General features: G+C 37.2%; 2 protein-coding genes across 2 annotated transcripts in view; both read right to left on the bottom strand.

The window, feature by feature from the left end:
• Positions 1 to 21,699, bottom strand: part of magi1b (membrane associated guanylate kinase, WW and PDZ domain containing 1b) — a 1,153,738-nt gene that overhangs the window by 799,075 nt on the left and 332,964 nt on the right.
• The window catches only part of homer3b (homer scaffold protein 3b), a 28,734-nt gene that overhangs the window by 2,322 nt on the left and 4,713 nt on the right, over positions 1 to 21,699 (bottom strand). Inside the window, 9 exon segments of the mRNA XM_048172286.1 lie at positions 1,122 to 1,206; positions 1,208 to 1,233; positions 5,338 to 5,494; positions 6,121 to 6,167; positions 6,169 to 6,258; positions 10,324 to 10,332; positions 15,664 to 15,771; positions 18,809 to 18,940; positions 19,078 to 19,234. Coding sequence (XP_048028243.1) covers positions 1,122 to 1,206; positions 1,208 to 1,233; positions 5,338 to 5,494; positions 6,121 to 6,167; positions 6,169 to 6,258; positions 10,324 to 10,332; positions 15,664 to 15,771; positions 18,809 to 18,940; positions 19,078 to 19,234 — 811 coding nt within the window.

Below are 21,699 nucleotides of genomic sequence, written 5' to 3'. Positions count from 1 at the left end.
GCAGCTCAAACAAACCTTTCAGCTGTGCTGCCATTCTGGATTAAAGAAGAATAGGATACAGGAGAAGGAAGTTCAACACTCTTATTTTTAAATCTAAAGTAATTTTTGTTTATTCGTATGGTTGAATTAGATCATTGAAGGTAGGCAGCAAAGCAATTGGTTAATAAAGTTGGATTAAGTACATAAAATATATTTGTGTAACAATATATTTAATTATTACAGGTTTGTGTAAAATTCTGAGATTTGAATTTATTTGAAAAAGTAACTTAGATATTTTGTTGTAAATTGAAAAAGTGTTGTTACTTTTCTAGTTACTTGAAAAAGTAATCCGATTACGTAACTCAAGTTACTTGTGATGCATTACCCCCAACACCGATCAAGATCATTTTCACAGATTAACAACTTTTATGAATTTTGATGCCTAAATGCAGAAAGGTAGGCTATAAACTAACTACACCACGGTCACACAATTTCAACGTCACCACCACTAAGCTTCCGACAACACTTTCACTCTTTATCTAAAGACATTTTCCCTGAAAGTTTGAATTTAGAATAGTTTGTAAGAGCGCAGTTATAAGCATATCAAGGCTGTAAAAGCGGACTGAGTTTACCTGTTCGGCGTGATGACGTTTAATGTCGCCGACAGCCTCTGTAGTCTGATTTAGCCACTTGCTAGCAACCATCATTTTCAAGACATGTAACAGCTTAAAACAATCATGGGTAGGTTAATATTGATGTATTTAATTTCATAGAATAAAACGTGAAAGTATCTTGAGCTTCTGTTAACAACGGAAATTATTTCAGTCATTTAACCAAAAACCCATTGACTTTGGGACGATGGAACCGGAAATGTGCTATAATGCTAACTCGCTTCCAGGTTTTGGCCTACAAAAATGTGTCATAGTTTCAACACTCAACTGTTGCAGCTTTCCTTACATAGCGGAGGGGGAGGGGCTATCAGACTTCTAATGTTGAATGACAAAACAACCTTATCAAATTCATAAACTAGATGAGTATAAGCACTATGCATAGTTCATAGTGTATAATGCATCATTTAGGAAACAACTGGAGTCTGTTGTCTTGTGTCAGTTAGCACTGTTATTACATTAAGTAATCTTTACCTCATCTTTAGCTTTGATAAGAGCCTCCATCTCGGCCATAGACTGTGTGAGCTCCTCGCTCCCCATCTCACTGGAAGCAGAAACTCCCGCTCTGAGCCTCCAACTCTGCAACCTGAAATATGAAACCAACAGACCACAGCTATTCCAAGTTCTCTCATCAAACTCTGGCTGAACAATTGGTGCCCAAATCTATAAAATCTCAGAAAAATGGAGAAGGTGCCATGTTGTACAATAAAAATCTAGTTTAAAAGTTCTAAGTAAATGATGACAGAATTGTTATTTTGGGATGAACTATCCCTTTAATGCATTCTCAGACTTTTGGATTACACTGAAAAATAAAATAAAATATCTATCACACTGCCCAGAAGTCACTACCACACTCTTCCTTTCCACACAGCCATGGTTTCTGTGACTGAGCGTCTTTTCTTCAGAGGTCATTATAATTCACAGGCAACACTACACTCATGCTCACCCCTGAGGGAAAGTAAAGCAGGCCATCACTGCACTGGAGCTTTTTAGCACTGTCACAACTCGGAGACATTTTTTCTGTTTGAGTTAGGGAGAAACTTAGCTGTCTCATTTTCCCCATGGTCATTTGTCTTCCCCCTGTTCCGGGCAATGAAGGCGTATTGTCTTTTCCTAAAAATATCCCTCTGCACGCTCTCCGAAGACCTGAACTACATACGTCACTTGGTTGATGTTTGCTTCAGTAGACCTTCAAAGTGTTGTGGAATCATTTATGTATTATGTAAAAACACTGCCAAAGACTGCCTAAGGGAAAATATTCAGTTTGCTTGAGCAACTGCTAAAACAAATTGTTAACACATGAGAACATTTAAATGTGGATGTTATCCTTATGTGGTCCGAATAAACAGCAGCATGGAAAAACTGTTTCACCTAAAACCTCTTCTTGTATCTCCCAAAACTCTTTATGAACATTTAATTAACACAACTGATATCGATCCAAACCTGTATGACATTCTTTCTTCTGTGGAACAGAAAAGAAGATATTTTGAAAAATGTCCAGCACTGTGGAAGTCCAAAAAACAGTGAACCCCACTGATTTTCAAAAACAATTTCTTTTTGAGTTCTGCAAATGATAAATGAGTCATAGAGGTTTGGATGACATGACGGTGAGTAAATTATGACAGAGCATTCATTTTTGGTTGAACTATCTAAATGGAACTTTTATTGCCCTCAAAGGAATAGATCACCCAAAAACTAAAATTTCCTGATTATTTACTCAGCCCAATACATGTTGGGAAGTTCAAGCATCAAGCAGGCAGCAAGAATTGTTTACAAGTGTGGAGGATACATTGCTGTATATAAAAGGGGTGGTTCAATGTTTTTTTCTAGGCTTGATTGTGTTTATGGGGTGCAGTTTAACATGTCTTCATGCTTCGTTTAAAAAAAAAAAAAGCTGTATTTTTCATATATTTTACCTTTATTCTACACCGCTGTCTCCATCATTTGAATGGCCGGTTGACTTTCTGATTCTATGATACCACTTCCTCCAAAATAAACAATGGGCACCGATTGGTTAGCCGGCCCAGTGTATTGTGATTTGCTCCGTAAACGCCACGCCCCTCACCATTACGTTGCATGTGCTTAGGTGGAACTGTAAATAATGGCGTCAATATTGCCATATCAATTTGAGCCCGATTCAGACAAGATAGCAGTAATGATGAAGAGGGTCAAGCAGAACCTCTGCAAGCACGGCTTTTAATGGACGTTTCTGAATAGTAAGTATCTCTGTTTGTATTTGTGTCAAAGATATGCTGTCACTTGTAAATGTTACTGCTGTTTATGTTAGCTTTCGATATACGGCTTTTATCCTCAATAAAGCTTTTAGTGTAGCTGAATACATGACTGAGTGGTAGCATTTTTGTAAAGGTATTGTTTAATTTATAGCATGAACAACGCCAAAAAACACCAACAGTAGTTAGTTTGTTGGAAAAGTATGAAATAGAATTTAGCTAACTGGCTAGCGAAGCCAAACCTCTTTGGTCTTTGTTTATGTCATTGATGCAACCAAAAAATAGCAACAAACTATACATTTAAAAGACAATATAACCTACTTACAGGTTCCGGCCCATAAACAGCAGCTTCTACTTTTCAAGTGGTAATAACCTTTGTGCAAATCCAGCATTGAACTAGATTCTGAAAGCTGTCTTCCGTGAAATGTACAGCACAGACAGCTAAATTAGGATTATAATTGTCAGGAACAGAATTAAAGGTGCCCAAGAATGCTTTTTTACAAGATGTAATATAAGTCTAAGGTGTCCCCTGAATGTGTCTGTGAAGTTTCAGCTCAAAATACCCCATAGATTTTTTTTAAATAAATTTTTTTAACTGCCTATTTTGGGGCATCATTAACTATGCACTGATTTTTTCAGCGCGCCACCCCTTTAATTTGCGTGCTCCCTGCCACACGAGCTCTCGATTATATTACAGCACATTTACAAAGTTCACACAGCTAATACAACCCTCAAATGGATCTTTACAAGATGTTCGTCATGCATGCTGTATGCATGCTTCAAATTATGTGAGTAAAGTATTTATTTTGATGTTTATATTTGATTCTCTATGAGTCATATGAGGCTGTGCTCCGTGGCTACCGGCTAATGCTACACTGTTGGAGAGATTTATAAAGAAAGAAGTTGTGTTTATGAATTATACAGACTCCAAGTGTTTAAAAATGAAAATAGCGACGGCTCTTGTCTCCGTGAATTCAGTAAGAAACGATGGTAACTTTAACCTCATTTAACAATACATTAGCAACATGCTAATGAAACATTTAGATAGACAATTTACAAATATCACTAAAAATATCATGCTATCATGGATCATGTCAGTTATTATTGTTCCATCTGCCATTTTTGCTGTTGTTCTTGCTTACCTAGTCTGTTGATTCAACCTGTGCAGATCCAGACGTTACTGGCTGCCCTTGTCTAATGCCTTTCATAATGTTGGGAACATGGGCTGGCATATGCAAATATTAGGGCGTACACCCCGACTGTTACGTAACAGTCGGTGTTATGTTGAGATCCTCGTGTTTTCCGGAAGTCTTTTAAACAAATGAGATTTACATAAGAAAGAGAAAGCAATGGAGTTTGAAACTCAATGTAGGTCTTTTCCATGTACTGAACTCTTGTTATTCAACTATGCCAAGGTAAATTCAAATTTTGAATCTAGGGCACCTTTAAACAAATTTTAACCTTTTTTCCCGAAGTCCAGTGTCCCTAGGAAGGCCAAACACAGAAGACTTGGATGCACGCGAGATGGCCTTGCCCACTTTGTTGCATGTTCTCGTGGGCAGGGTTTATGTTAATTGCAGGGTTTACGATGTCACCAACCCGGGAAGAATCTCGTTGTAGTCCAAACCAGTCGTAATTCTAGGCATTAAACTTCCATTACTTTAAAAGACAATATCTCTGTTTGCATTGAACTTTCAGCACTGTTACTTTGCAGATAGTGTTTATGATCAAGCAGCAACATTACACACTAAAGTTAAAAAAAGTGAAATTACAATGAACCACCTCTTTAAAGGTTTAGTTCAAAAATGAAAATTCTGTCATTAATAACAGAAATTTCTTCTCTTCCCTGTCATTCTCCTACACTGTTTATGTTGTAGACACATTGCAGAGCTTCCAGGTTCTACATCAGAATGCCGCCCCTTTATTGGCTGGCTCCTGCATCAGCATCACACACATGCGTCGTGCTGCTCACGTGAACCGCGTCGGCCAATACCGATTTGCCGTTCTGACGCAGAACCTGGAAGCGCTGAACTGTCTCTACACCGTGAACAGTGTAGGAGAATGACAGGGAAGAGAAGAAATGGTTGAATAAAGTCATTATTTTTGTTTTGTTTTTGCACACAAAAGTATTCTCGTTGCTTCATAAAATTAAGGAGGAAGCACTATAGTCACATGGACTATTTTAACGATGTCTTTACTACCTTTCTGGGCCTTGAAAGTAGGTAATTAAATTGCTGTCTATGGAGGAGTCAGAGAGCTTTCATCAAAAAATATCTTAATTTGTGTTCTGAAGATGAACAAAGGTCTTACAGGTGTGGAACGACATGAGGGTGAGTAAATGATGACAGAATTTTAATTTTTGGGAGAACTAACCCTTTACATCTTTGATGGCCTTGGGGTGATTAAATAATCAGGAAACTTTCATTTTTTGGGTGAACTATTTCTTTAACATTCCTCACCTGTTCTCGGAGGCGATCTGTTTCTTCCTGATACTCGGCTAATTGTTTTTTCCAATGTTCAATGCTGTTGTTAGCTTCATGAAGAGCAGCCACAAGCTTAGCATTGCTGTCCCGAAGAGAAAACAGCTCTGCTTCCGAGTTTCTCTCACATATCGACCTGTGAACAAACCAACATCTGGGTTTCAGTTATACTCGAAGTCTTTCCTTCTGGATCCTGAGGCAAAGACAAATTTCATCAAAGAATTTTAGTCCAATGGCAGCAGATGGTAAACACTACACACATGGCTGAGTTCTGAAATGTAATTTCTTTTGTGTTACCTTTATATTTTGTAAACAGAAGGTGTGCAAACGATTTCTGATGTCCCTGTCAGATTTTAGATTTAAAGGAGAATCATCTTATTTTGCAGAGACAGATGTAAGTAAGCCATTTGCAGGTTAACTTTATGAATCTGTGGGTTTGTGATGTTTTCAACATTAGCATATTCAGTGTTGTGATTGCATGACGAAGTGCTTCATGCTTGAATCTGTAAAACTTTTGATGTTAAACTCACTACCAATTACCCCAGAAAACTACTGAGGAGGAAGAGTACATCAGGCGGATTGATTAAATTCACGTGCATCTGAGTGAGACAGTCATGGTTATATATCAAGGAAAAAAAACATGTGAAGCTACTGTACCCCATTAAAAATATGAAGCAAATTAAATGACAGAATACATCAAATTTAAAGTTTGTCCCAAATTAATGTTGCAATTAGATATTATATTACATCTGAATGTTTTACCCTTCGGAAAGCATCTTCCTCATCTGTTCTTTTTCCATGGACTTGCTCCATATCAGCACTCTTGCTGCGAAACAACTTGTCCTCACTAGAGCCATTGACACCAAGCAGTGGAGGAGACTGACGGTCCACCGACAGAGCCTGTATTACAGACACATGACAGGCAATTAAAACATTGGTTTAATTGATTTGGGGTTAGTAAGAATTTCTTTAATTAAAATTTTTATTTAGCAAGGACACATTAAATTGATCAAAAGTGACAGTAAAGACTTTTCCATTGTTTCAAAAACAATCTATTTCCAATAAATGTTCTTTTGAACTCAAACAATGCTGAAAAAAATGAATCACGTTTTCTACAAACATATTAAAGCAAAACAAAAGCAAAACAAAATCTGCATATTAGAATGATTTCTCTAGGATCACTGAAGACTAGAGCAATGATGCTGAAAATTCAGCTTTATGCAATATAAATGGGTATATTTACAAGATATATGCAATATTTATGAAATCTCTCCTCTTAAATGTCCGCCGTTGGTTTGGTGCTTTACAGGAAATGTCCACATTTAAAATGACTGACAGTCCCAGTGAGCTCACATTTTCCATCCTACTGTATGGTAAGAGTTTAGATCAATTCAAAAAGGAACTACTTTAAACAACACATTCTTAGTCTGTGTGTTTGATGAAGAAACTCTAAAAGAGTTTGCACATGTGACTAAACAGGGCATGAGGCAACATATGGCGTTGTTCTTTGATTCAAATGTAAAAGGACGTCAGTTTATTTCAACCTGCTATTCATGATGACTTGAGAAAACCAGAACAGTACTTCTGAAAGGACTCGGCTATTTCGCTTACACTGTATAACAGCAAGCACAGCCTCGGTTTCTCAAACATGTACAGTGTTTCTGTGGAGCAAACAATGCATGCTTGCTCTCAGAAAAGCTTGTATAATTCATCAATCTCAGATGCATTCCCCAAAGGAAGACGTTCTATTTCTAATCCGACCACTCAGGCCGATGACTTGTTTGCCTTCTCTATAGTGGTTCATGGCAGGCGTAGGGGGCTTGAGATGGAGCTCTCTGTGTGTTTTAATATATTTAAAGAAAGAGCAAGAGGAATCAGAGATGACAACTCCACTGCATAGTCAATGGCTCGGGTGCTCGATTGCTTCAATAATGTATCTTGCAGATTTCTACATTTTTAATGAGGGATAACAGATTTCCGGCATATTCCTCTTATGATGAGTGAATATTTTGTTTTGTTTTTTGCTTCACAAACCAAATAAAATGACACTGAACTTTAGCAACACTATAAGAAATAGCTCAAATTAAACCACCACCATCTTCCCCCCAAATATCATTCCTATTGAAACAAGCAGAAGAAGGGAAGGACATGTCGAAGAAATAGCCAAAGTTTAGGAAGTCGGTTTAGTTAGACTTAGCAGCTATTAGTAGGAGCAGTGTTATTTTAGTATTATGTATAGACTTTTATAGTGTTTATTAATATTATGAATTAGCTTTAATTTTTATATGTTCAGTATAATTTTAATCCAAGGGTTTTTTTTTTGTTTAATATTGAGCATTTGTCCTTTTAGTTAGTTTTGTTTTGTTTTTTTAAATATTTCTATTTAGCTTTCATTTATTTTTGTTTTAGTTTTAGTATTAGTATTTCAACTTATTTTAAGTTAGTTGCCAAGGCAACCTTTCTAAATAAGTGATTTTTTATCTAATCTAATCTTTATTTCAGCTTTAGTTCAATCAACGAAAACAATAACACTGAGTGGGAGGGACTTAATAATTCTAGGCAGCATTTGATTGGACACAAATTTAGAAACGCCCCTGAGTTCAAGATGATGTCATTAAAGTATTAGTTCACTTTCAAATGAAAATTATCCAAAGCTTTACTCACCCTCAAGCCATCCTAGGTGTATATGACTTTCTTCTTTCTGACGAAGACAATCTGAGAAATATTAATAAATATCCTGACGCATCCGCGCTTTATAATGGCAGTATGCGTTACCAAACTAGTATGAGCTGAAGAAAGTGTCTCCATCCACATCCATTCATCATAAACATATAACAGCGTAAGCTTTTTGAAGAATATGGTGGTTTGGCGGAAGCTAGATATTTTACTTCATAACTTGTTAAATATGGATTTTTTTTTACACAAACACATCGGTTCGCTTCAGAAGCCTGAAGGGAGCGTGTGAACAGGGCCGGATTAACATAAGGGCTAGGTGGGGCTGAAGCCCCAGGGCCCGCGGGTAGAGGGGGCCCGTGATTGGCTGGAGGAAATGAGATTGACAAGTCATAGGTGGTTGATTTGTGTCTAATAAAATAACAAGAAAAAATGATTGGAAAATGTGCCTGACTGATAAATCACCATCCAATCAAAATCACTTTACAATTCGCGCCATGACATCGGGAAACGCCTCTTTGCGTTATGCTATCGCATGTAATGCTAGACCATGATGTAGACTAGAAAATGGGAAATTGGCCTTTATTGCTTGTTCAGCCTCGCTGGTGTTCAAAATGATAAACAAAAGTGACAGTGGTGCTCAAAAAAGGAAAAATAAGCTTGAAAGGGAGAAAAGGGATGCTAATCTTACAGCAAAAATTCCAAAACTAGCTAACTACTTCGGTTCACATAAAACATCCGAGCCAGTGGAAGACCCGCGTGCAGCGGCAGCTCAAAATTATCTTCACCCACCGGCACCGACATCAGTTGCAGTTCTGGTGCCTCCATCCGTACAACTCGACCTCGACACATTCACATATCACATGTTAACACAGCGGTAGAGTTACTCACGGGACACTGCACTTATTCGCAATCACACAAGTTCTTTATTTGCATGTGCTTTAAAGCCCTGCCAGTTAAACATGTCATTCGTGTGCTGTTCTGAGATGCGCTTTTTCTGACCCCATACACCCAAAGCGTGCACACACAGCACCTGACTACTGGACTTCATCTTTCGCGTCTGATTGCGCTATATACTGTCAAATACACAAAAGGTTTACATAAACACAGTTTGTTATGTCTGAAGTGAGTTGAGAAAATCGGACGCGTGCAGGTCTTAAAGTGACAGCATCCTAATAGTTAGCATGCGGACCCTTGTCCTTAAAGGGATAGTTCACCCAAAAATTAAAATCCTGTCATCACATACTCACTTTCAAGTTGTTTTAAACCTGAATGAGTTTCTTTCTTCTGTTGAACACAAAAGAAAATATTTTGAAGAATGTAGGTAACCTAACAGTTGCTGGTCCCCATTAATTTTCATAGTAGGAAAAAAATATAATGTGGAAATCACTGGGGACCATCAACTGTTTGGTTACCCACATTCTTCAAAATAGTTTATTTTGTGTTAATCAGAGGAAAGAATTACTGTATTGTGTCAGCAATTTTAAAATATGTTAAATATTTTATATGTTAAATATATTGTAAAATATGTTAAATAGCATGGAATATTTAGTGTGCTTGTGCTTATATAAAATGATTTGATAAAATTAAATTTGTAAAAATATAAAAATAATAACAATAAAAAAAAATCTTGTGGTACAAGACACTGTGGCATGGCAATCATATGAAAGGGGGCCCTTGGTGTTGCTATAGCCCCAGGGCCCAACGTGTTCTTAATCCGGGCCTGCGTGTGAAATATGTTTATGATGGATGGATGTGGGTGGAGACACTTTCTTCAGCTCATACTCATTTGGTAACACTTACTTCCATTATAAAGCTCGGATGCGTCAGGATATTTATTAATATTTCTACGATTGTGTTCGTCAGAAGCAAGAACGTCATATACACCTAGGATGGCTTGAAGGTGAGTAAAGCTTAGGGTAATTTTCATCTGAAAGTGAACTAATCCTTTAAGATGATTTAATTAATATTTTTAGTACATTTTCTCGGGGGAAAAAAGAGACCGTTTTACACACATAAAAGATCATTTCATCAACTATAATAAGTGCATTTGCATACAGATAGCCAATTTTAATGTCAGGAGATCTAGAAAAATGGCTTCTGTGTAAACTGGGACAAAAACAGGAATATATCATTTTGCATGGCAGGGTTTTATTTCCAAGGCTTCCTGAGGGGTTTGAGGACCTCAGTCACAAGAGCAGAATGAATGTGCGGTGGTGTGTCAAGTGCACAGGAGACACAGGTGTGACATTGTATGTGGAAACAGATGCAGATGGTAGTTTGACAGCTTACCTGAGACAGCTGAGAGAGAGACAATCCCATCACCACAGAAGAGACATGGAGAGAAAGAAGATAGAAGCATTTCATTAATTAACATATCATTTAGTAAGTGGGTTGAATGTAGACAGGTGATGCTTACCAAGGGAAACCTTGTTATTACTAACAGTCCTACTTAAGAGTCTGAACAAAAACTAAAGTGTGGCAAGCTCTGCACGGGCAAGCACACAACACTCTCTTGCAAAAAATTCAAAACTCTGACAAAACGGACTGGCTAAAAACATTTTTGACGTATGAGAGAGGTTCATTAATGTTACGCAGTGAAAACAGCTGTTATATAAACAGAATACTGTATATGGTCCAGAAAGCTTTTAGAAGCAGACACATAGATTCAGTGATCAAAGAGCACATCTCTCTGTTTGACTTATTTATACTCTTCCATTTTCCCCCCATCACCCCTGGTCTAATGCAGTACCCCGAAAAAACACTTTATTAATTAATAAGGGCAGCATTATTCAGCGCACACTGTTGCCGTTTTGAACTCTAAACACTCAGGTTTGATTAAATAATGAATAGCTCTCAGTCAGCGGTCTGTTTCATATGCTCTACAGAGGCACGTTTGAACGCAAAAGAGCTTATGGGCCTCGTGGGAAGAAAAAGCCTGTCATGGCCATTGAACCACTACAGAATACTGTATATATGGGTACACAACACAAAGCATACTGCAGTACTATTAAGATATTTTGTATTTTGAGATTATTTTAATGAAAATGAAGCATATTTTCCACCAAAATACTCATTACCATAATGTATCTGGACAACTTTTTTGTTATTTTTACTGTATAGAAATACTGTAATATGCTTTTTTAAAATTTAAATCAGAATAAAAGCTATATATAAATATGATTTTTTTTTTTTCAGGATTGTAGTAATGAGAAAGGGGGTTGGGATAGGGTATGTATGACTGTATATATAATATTTCTTATTTCATTTGATTTTTCATGACAGTTAAAGGATTAGTTCACTTTCAAATGAAAATTAGCCCTTTACTCACCCTCAAGCCATCCTAAGTGTATATGACTTTCTTCTTTCTGATGAACACAATCTGAGATATATTAATAAATATCATGATGTATCCAAGCTTTATGATGGCAGTGAACGATACCAATGAGTATGAGCTGAAGAAAGCGCATCCATCCACATCCATCCATCATAAACATTAATAAAGGCCTTCTGTAGTAGTTAAATATCTAGCTTCTGCCAAACCGCTTTCCATATTCAACGTACGAAGAAAGTGTAAAATTCTCACAGTTCAAAAAGCTTACGCTACGTCCTACGCCTTCCCTATTCAACTTACGGAAAAAGCTTAACTGATGCAACGCTAGTTCCATTTTTTTTTTTTTTCCTCGTAATTTGAATACGGAAGTTGGTCTGGCAGAAGCTCGCTGCTGAAAGCTTGGCTGTGTCAGGATATTTATTAATATAACTCCAATTGTGTTCATCAGAAAGAAGTCATATACACCTTGGATGGCTTGAGGGCGAGTAAAGCTTGGATTAAGTTTCATTTGAAAGTGAACTAATCCTTTAAGCACATTTCCCTTCCAAATTCTCATTACCATTGGGCACTGAATCTTTTGAAATTCCCATAGCTTCTAAAGGCGATTCTCATTACTGTAACAGTAATTTAATTAATTAAATACTCTACAATTTATGGGGTCATGAATTAAGAAATCAAATTTTCCTTGATGTTTTGACATAAGAGGTCAATGTACTCAAAAACTCAAAACTTCCTCATTAGTCCAAATACAGCTTTTACTGAAACCAAGCTCAGAAAAGATTAGTTTTGGATTTTGTCACATTATTACATCATAGTGTGATAAAAGACTAGCCTACGTACAGTACATCATTATTTCCTCTTTAGGCCCACGCACCAAGTTCCACTCAGATTGCATCAGAGAGACACTGTTAATTTATTCGCTTTATTTTACTGTGGATTTGTTTTTAAACAACAGTTCGACACAACCTTTTCAGAGAGACTGAAAATAAAAGATGACACAGTGGCAACTATATTGGGTCTGACAGTAATGTCGCTACACACAAGTGTGAGTAACAGTGTTTTTGCCATGTTTCACTATTGCTTTGTTTGATACAGGTCGTTTGATACAGTTGTGGTCAGAATATTTGGCACCCTTGGTAAATATGATCAAATATGACTGTAAAAAATAAATCTGCATTGTTTATCCTTTTGACCTTTAATTCATAAAATTTGCAAAAATATAACCTTTCATTGAAGGAAAAGAATTGAAAGTGGGTGGAAAATCGCATTATGAAATAAATGTTTTTCTCCAAAACATGTTGGCCACAATTATTGGCACCCTTTTATTCAATACTTTTTGCAACCTGCTTTTGCCAAGATAACAGCTCTGAGTCTTCTTCTATAATGCCTGATGATTTTGGAGAACACCTGGCAAGAGATCAGAGACCATTCCTTCATACACAATCTCTATAGATCCTTCAGATTCCCAGCTGCATGTTGGTGCTTCTTCTCTTCAGTTCACTCCACTCATTTTCTTTAGGGTTCAGGTCAGGGGACTGGGATGGCCATGGCAGAAGCTGCATTTTGTGCTCAGTGACATTTTTGTGTTGGTTTTGATGTTTGTTTTGGATCATTGTCCTTATGGAAGATCCAACCACGACCCATTATTGGATTTCTAGCAGAAGCGATCAGGTTTTGATTTATTATCTGTTGGTAATTGATAGAATCCATGATGCCATGTATATGAACAAGATGTCCAGGACCTCCAGCAGAAAAATAGGCCCACAATATTAAAGATCCAGCAGTATATTTAACCGTGGGCATGGGGTACTTTTTATCCATGTGTGCACCAAACCCATCTGGTGGGTTTGCTGTCAAAAAGCTCTTTTTTTAGTTTCATCTGGCCATAGAAGCCGGTCCCGTTTGAAGTTCCAGTCTTGTCTGACAACTTAATATACTGGAGATTGTTTCTGGATGAGAGCAGAGGATTTTTCTTGAAACCCTCCTGAACAACTTGTGGGGATGTAGGTGCTGTTTGATAATTTTTTTTAGGCTTTCTGAGACTCAAGACTCAAATAATCTCTGCAATTCTCCAGCTGTGATCCTTGGAGAGTCTTTGGCCACTCAAACTCTCCTCCTCACCGCATATTAGGACGATTTAGACACACATCCTCCTCCAGGCAGATTTGTAACATCTTTAGTTGAATGGAACTTCTTAATTATTGCCCTTATAGTAGAAATGGGGATTTTCAAAGCTTTAGCAATTTGTACAGCCATTTTCTATTTTGTGAAGCTCAACAATCTTTTGCTGCACATCAGAACTATATATTCTTTGGTTTTACTCATTGTGATGAATGATTACGGGAATTTGGCCTTTGTGTTTCCTCATGTTTATATTCATGTGGAACAGGAAGTCATGGCTGAAAAATTTCATGTTCATGATCACACTGGTGTCCTAAAAAATGTAAATATGAATGGGAATATACTTCAGAGATATTTTACTCATAAAAAATTAGGGGTGTCAATAATTGTGGCCAACGTGTTTTGGAGAAAAACATTTCTTTCATAATGTGATTTTCCACCCACTTTCAATTCTTTTCCTTCAGTGAAACATTAGATTTTTGCTAATTTTATGAATTAAAGATCAAAAGGATAAACAATGCAAATTTATTTTTACAGTCATCTTTGATCATATTTACCAAGGGTGCCAATAATTCTGACCACAACTGTATGTACTGAGTATTTATACTGTAGTGCCACAGTCAAACTAAATGAATTGCATTTTTTTTTTTTTTTTTTTTTGCTTCAGCATTTATGGGGTTAATGCGTTGGATTATCAGATATGGAAGAAAGCACGTAGAGAACGCTGCTTTTGTTATTGTTTTGATCTAAGCCATTCTCTGTAATCCTGAATAAAAGCCTCAGTGAGTGACATCTTTTTTGTCATCAGTAAGACATTACAACACGTTTCATTTCATTCAAAACACGACACAGAAAATGACAATATTTAATTATTATTATTATTATATTTATATAATATAATGACAACATTTAATTACTATTAATACGTTTTTCACTTAATCGAAAAGGATGAACTATGAATAGCCTATAAGAACGACACTATGACAAACGATGGTACATTAATTCATATTTCCGTTTACACAAAACACCATAAGTCATCCTTTGTTAATTATAACTGTGGTAACTCCATGCAAAACTATTACCCAATTATACACCAAAAAAATTCAGTTAAATTTACGGTAAAAAAAAAAACAGCAGCTGTAAACGTAACTCTTTTTTTAAATTGTTAACTATACATTAAATATACAGTTAGATCTATTACAGTTATTCACCGTATATAGTACGGAAACTTTCATTTTCAATTAACTAAAATTTTACATTCTTTTAAAATGACGGACATTTTTTAGCAGTGAGCGTTTACTTCAAAGTCTTGAATGCGGCATGTCTATCAAAATGAAGTGTTCGAAAAAGACGGTTAAAAACATAAAAAATAGCTTATTTCTAAATTAGGATGTTTTTTGATTTGGTTCAGTTCATGACCCTTTTAAATCAGCATAAATTTATAATATATACATTTAATATAATATAATACAATTTCTAATTTACTACTTTTGATTTGGGGGTGAAATATTACCTGAACACATTCTTGGCTAAATTTACTGCACAGCTCTTGTGGCAAACAAGTCAAACTGGATTGAGCAGTTTAAATAAAAAAATACATATTATATAAACTCATATTCTAGTCTTATGTGCAAGTAGACTTTGATATACTCTCAGGCTGCTATTAAGGACTGTAATGGGCCTGATAATTAAGGGCTGAGTGCGTCACAAATGGTGAATGAAAAAGGTCAGCCAACTGTAAAGCAAAATGAACAAGGCATTTGAATTCCCCGGGTGACCGCACAGTTACATAACTCCACACAGGCTACAACCAGTATCTCTGTGTCACCTCCTGGCATGTGAAGACATGCTTTGTTTATTGCACTTCCTAAGAATTCAGACTGATGAATATGTGACTGATATTAGCATTTTGATACACTGTACCATGTGTAAAGATGGCCGCATTAGGTATCATATCACTAGAGGCCAGTCGATCCTCTGTGCTATTGTTAGTGTGGTTAATAGAGATAGAATGAAATGCTCTGGCACGTTATCTGAATTAAACAGCTGAGAAAGTATGACATGAGTTATTACTTGTCTAAATTTTAATCATTACGTTATGCTGCTGTGTCTTTTTCAGTCACACTTCTAAAAAGGTTCGAGATTAACTCAAGTTATTTAAAAGTTATTGTGTTTACCTGTGGAGCAGAGATGTTTAGGCCAGGACTCAGCAGCTCAAACTTCTCCTGTGATTTATCCCGGACGAGCCGTGCAGCCTCCTTAAGCTCTTTAAACTGCTCTGAGAACTGCACAGACAATCACAGTGACATGATTAAATGCTTCATAGTAACATTTTTTGAGCAAAACTTTAGCAAAATACACTATAGCAATAAGTTACAAGAGGCCGTGCAATATTGTGAAGTCAAGTCAAGACTTTATTATATCGCACTTTATACAATAGAGATTGTTTCAAAGCAGCTTTACAGGGATAAACAGGAAAATAATAATTCAATGATGCAAATAGAATTCAATTCTGCTGTGAATCAGCTTCTAGAAAGACAATAGTAAACAGTCATTAATCAGCTGAAATCAGTTCAGTGTTGATTCAGTTTGGTTCAATAACTGTGAAGTTCATCAATTATGGAATGACTTTAATACAGCTATAAAGCAGCTCTGGAGAAAACAGTGATGTCATCATCCACCTCAGTTCAGTTCTCATCCAAAAGTGTCAGTGCATTCAAGTCAATAATTTTGAAAAATTTTAAGTGAATACAGATGCGGTTTAAAGACCGTAGTTAGACATGACACGCAGTGGACCACTAAATATTCTTTAAATGTCTTTTAAATAGTCCAATATGTTGCATAATCAATAAGACATGAAACTATTAAAGGGTTAGTTCACCCAAAAATGAAATTTCTGTCATTAATTACTCACCCTCATGTTATTCCACACCTGTAAGACTTTCATTCATCTTTGGAAAACAAATTAAGATATTTTTGATGAAATCCAAGGGTTTTTTTTATCCCCAATAGAAAGCAACGTAATTACCGTCATTTAAGGTCCAGGAAAGTACTAAAGACATTGTTAAAACAGTCAATGTGACTACAGAGGTTCAACCTTAAAAGAAAACATTTGTGCGAAATAACGATTTTATTCAACAAATTCTTCTCTACCCTGTCAGTTGCGTATGCAGTTGACGCAGTGAAGGCAGTTCAGCACTTCCGCGTTTACGTTCGAACGCGGGCTCGGTATTGGCCGAGGCTGTTCACGTGAGCACCACAACGCATGCATGTGATGCTGACGCAGAAGCCAGCCAATAATGAGTCAGCGTTTGAACGTAAAAACGGAAGTTCTGCAATGCATTCACTACGCCAATGCAATGCATTCACTTTTGTTTTTGCGCACAAAAAGTATTCTCGTCGCTTCAACATTAAGGTTGAACCACTGCAGTCAAGTCAACTTTTTTTTAACTATGTCTTTAGTACCTTTCTGGACCTTGAAAGTGGCGGTTATATGCTGTCTATGGACGAGTCATATACCTCTCGGATTTCATCACAAATATCTTAATTTGTGTTCCGAAGATGAACGAAGGTCTTACGGGTGTGGAACAACATGAGGATGAGACCTTAATGACAGAATTTTCATTTTTGGGTGAACTAACCCTTTAAAGACACTAAATATAAACTTTGACCCATACCTCAAGCCAAGTTAGCCAGCATAATTCTAGTAGATTAATATGCTATCTTTGTATATCGCTAGCCAATTAACTTGCAAGATTTGGATAACATAAACTAATCTGCTATGCTATCTATCTATCTATCTATCTATGAAGCATACTCTTAGCCGATTAATACATTATGACATGGCTATCTGGAATACTTAAAGGAACACTCCACTTTTTTTGAAAATAGGCTCATTTTCCAACTCCCCTAGAGTTAAACAGTTGAGTTTTACCGTTTTCGAATCCATTCAGCTCTTCTCCGGGTCTGGCCGTACCACTTTTAGCATAGCTTAGCATAGTTCATTGAATCTGATTAGACCATTAGCATCTCGCTCAAAAATGACCAAAGAGTTTCAATATTTTTCCTATTTATAACTTGACTCTTCTGTAGTAACATTGTGTACTAAGACCGACGGAAAATGAAAAGTTACTTTTCATTTTCCATTGGTCTTAGTACACGATGTAACTACAGAAGAGTCAAGTTTTAAATTTGGGTCATATATTCCAGGCTAAAGGCTGATTTATACTTCTGCATCAGACCTACGCCGGAGCCTCTGCACCGTAGGCTATGTGTCTGTTTTCATTTATACTTCTGCTATGCTATCTATCTATCTATCTATCTATGTATCTATGTATCTATAAAGCATACTCTTAGCCGATTAATACATTATGACATGGCTATCTGGAATACTTAAAGGAACACTTTTCCAACTTCCCTAGAGTTAAACAGTTGAGTTTTACCATTTTCTAATCCATTCAGTCGATCTCCGGGTCTGGCCGTACCACTTTTAGCATAGCTTAGCATAGTTCATTGAATCTGATTAGACCGCTAGCATCTCGCTCAAAAATGACCAAAGAGTTTCAATATTTTTCCTATTTAAATCTTGACTCTTCTGTAGTAACATCTTGTAATCTAGTAACATTTGGGTCAAATATTCCAGGCTAAAGGCTGATTTATACTTCTGCGTCAGACCTACGCCGGAGCCTCTGCAACGTAGGCTATGCATCGGTTTTCATTTATACTTCTGCGTCGTTGTCAGCGTCGACGTGCATGCAGACCACTAGTAGGCAGTGTCCGTGGTCATGTTGAGTATCAAGGCAAAAGCCGAAGAAGAAGCAGCTTGTCATGTACGCTGTCAGAGAAGCTTACAAATAGAAACGGCAGAGAAGCGGCAAATAGGTAACGACTTTTGTTGCCGTTTGACTGCATGTGTCCCCTGAAACAGAGCGTTTTTCATTCCAATGGAAGTTGAAAACGCTCGCTCTTCTCCAAGTGTTCCGCATCAGTTTTTTGACCTGAGGGAGGGGTTCTAGCAGACCAATCACAGCGCTTGTGGTCCGCGTAGAATTGACTCGTTGTTACATTTTTGAAGAGGTGCAGGCTACATCGTAGGCTACGCGTGGTACAAACAGCCTACGCCGTACACTTGACGCAGAAGTATAAATCAGCCTTAAAGTCATTAAGTTGAGCTCTATTGTCTAATTATAACAGGTAATAATTTAAAATCATCCCTCAAATTGCAAAAAGATACAAATAAAATATTAAACTTTACAAAAGCTTCCATTTGTTAACATTAGTTAACTGCATTAGTGAAAATTAACTTCTACAATATGCATTTACCTGCTGAAGCTGCTGCTCTGTGGCAAACCCAAGGCCATACACTGTGTTCGCCCTGCTGTCCGCCCACTGGCCAAACTTCTGTGACGTTTTGGTGAAGGTCATATTAGGTGTGATGGTGCTGTTGATAATCGCCTGTAGTAAGGCAAATATCAAAAATAACAGTTTTTGATTAATAAAATCAAGGTCCAAATAACAAAAATTGCATCTTTTTATTGATAAATTTGCAACAACGACACAAACTTGGACCACCTGTAGCCGAGGACTCTCACCTTAGTGCCCCCGACGCTGATGATGCGATACACGCTCCTGCCAGCATCATAGAAGAAGGAGACTGTGACGGCGTGTTTGCTGGCCGGAATCCAATTTCGTTTAGTGTCTGGGTCAATTTGGAAGACGTGAGCCTTCATGCTGAATAGTGGCTGCTCCCTTTCAGGAAAAAAGCAAAACAAAATATTCATAACTTACTCTTCATTATTTAATTGTAAATTAGGATGCCATCATTATTCTTGGGCTAATGTAGATCGATATTATATAACAAGTGTGATCACAGAAACAGCAGCGCTTGTGATGGGACTGAGAAGCACCTAATGCAAGGTCAAGTGTGGGACATCATAGCCAGATCTGATTATGAAGGGGCACAGCCGTGCAAACAGTCTGAGAAAGGCCCTGCCTGAACTGTCTGACACATCACCACATCCTCTTTTCGTCAAATCAACAGGAGATGATTATGGATGGATTAATCAAAGATATATTTCTGACCCGTGAGAATGGCTCAGACTGCAGGCTGTTCAACACAGACAGCAAAGGAACACGAAGTATGGAGTGACATGGAATAGTGGATAAAACTCGAATCTGCTAACCAGATGGTTGCTGGTTTTAGCTCTGCAAGGAGCTCAGCATTATGCCCTTGAGAACATCAATAGAAGCATCTCCTAAAAGACTACTTACTACAATATGTAATCTAGATATGTAATCCAGAGTAATCCAGCAATTTGTACGTTACACCATGTCGAAACCAAACGCATTATGATAAAAGCAAAAAAATAAAATATTCAACTATTCAAAAGTTTGGAGTTGTTCATATTTTTTAATGTTTCCAAAAGAAGTCTCTTATGTTCACCATGACTGCATTTATTTGAGAACAAATATAGTAAAACAGTTATATTGTGAAATACTATTACAATTTAAAATAACTGTTTTCTATTTAAATATATTTAAAAATGTCATGTATTTCTGTGATGGCAAAGCTGAATTTTCAGCATCATTACTTCAGTCTTAAAGGGGGGGGGGGGGGGGTCTAATGCTATTTCATGTATTCTGACTTATTTACACTGTTAAAGAGTTGGATTCTCATGCTAAACATGGCCAAAGTTTCAAAACACGAGTTGGACGTATGACGGAGTATTTCTGTTCCAAAAATACTCTTCCAAATCCTCATAAACTTTGTGGTCTTTTTTTCAAGTATGTGACATCAGAAAGGTCAGAATTGCTTGTATGAGCACTTCTCCTGGAAGAGCGCGCGCACACACATCGACCAGAGCGAGAGAGCAATGCATGCCCATCAATGCATGTTCGGCTTTACGGAAGTCGTCGGCAGTGCTGCACAAGTCACAGGACTTCACAAAATCAACAATGTCACCAAAGAAGTGTGTTTTTGGTTGTGAGGGAAAGATAACGCTGGGTTCTTTGGGAAGCAAGGTTAAGTGGAGCTGAGAGATTTTGTTCTCAGACATTACATTGATGCGCTCTCATTATTTGTTATTAAAATAACCATAGAAACTGATAGTTGCAATCACTTTTTTATTGGTTAAAATGAATGGAGAACATCTTGTTTTTCCGTGGCTGCTCGAGCCCTCAGGATTGGCGCTTATGGTTTCATAAACAAGGCCCAGTTCTACGCTGGATTTACAGATCGTTTGAAACTGAAAGATGGAGCGGTCACAGCGGTAATGATCCCCGTCATGAGTTGGAACCGTAGGTGGTGAGTAAAACTGCATCAAATGTCTGTTTTGTTGGCAATAGGCGCCTAAGTTCATATAATGTAAACAACACGAACGTAGTGAATTCATAAATTCATTATTCATCATTCACTATATGCGATATTCACTATAGCGATTCAAAAGTTATCCAGGGATAATGCTATGGTGTATTGTGTGTGTTTAAATACATTTGTTTAGCTGACCATTGATAGCTTGCAGATGATCGCTATACGCAAAAGCTGCATGTGCTCGTGACTCTTTAGCTCCACTCACAAGGCACACCTCCAGGCGCTTGGCTGTTTTCGGAAAGACTCGGTACAGCGTATGTATCTTTTATAAATATGATAAAACTAAAGACTTTTTGGAGATATGAAGGATGCACTACTACTCTATAGGTTCTCAAGATTAACATGAGATTGGCAGAAACTGTGTGTTATACGCCCCCCTTTAAGTGTCACATGATCATTCAGAAATCATTCTAATATTCTGATTTGGTGCTCAAGAAACATTTCTTATTATTATCAATGTTGAAAACAGTCATGCTGCTTAAAGGTGCCATCAAGATGTAATATAAGTCTAAGGTGTCCCCTGAATGTGTCTGAAGTTTCAGCTCAAAATACCCCATAGATTTTTTAAAATAAATTTTTTAACTGCCTATTTTGGGACATCATTAAATATGAGCCGATTAATTCTGCAGCCCCTTTAAATCTGGCGCTCCCCCGCTCACGGAGCTCGCACTTGCCTTTAACAGCATAAACAAAGTTTACACAACAAAGTGTTCGTCATGCATGCTGCATGCATACATCGGATTGTGAGTATTGTATTTATTTGGATGTTTAAATTTGATTCTGAATGAGTTTGAGGCTATGCTCCGTGGCTAACGGCTAATGCTACACTGTTGGAGAGATTTAT

The sequence above is a fragment of the Megalobrama amblycephala genome, linkage group LG21, assembly GCF_018812025.1.
Source record: "Megalobrama amblycephala isolate DHTTF-2021 linkage group LG21, ASM1881202v1, whole genome shotgun sequence".
NCBI classification, from domain to species: Eukaryota; Metazoa; Chordata; class Actinopteri; order Cypriniformes; family Xenocyprididae; genus Megalobrama; species Megalobrama amblycephala.
The sequence above is the reverse complement of the archived record's forward strand: the minus strand, read 5'-3'. Positions and strand labels throughout refer to the sequence as shown.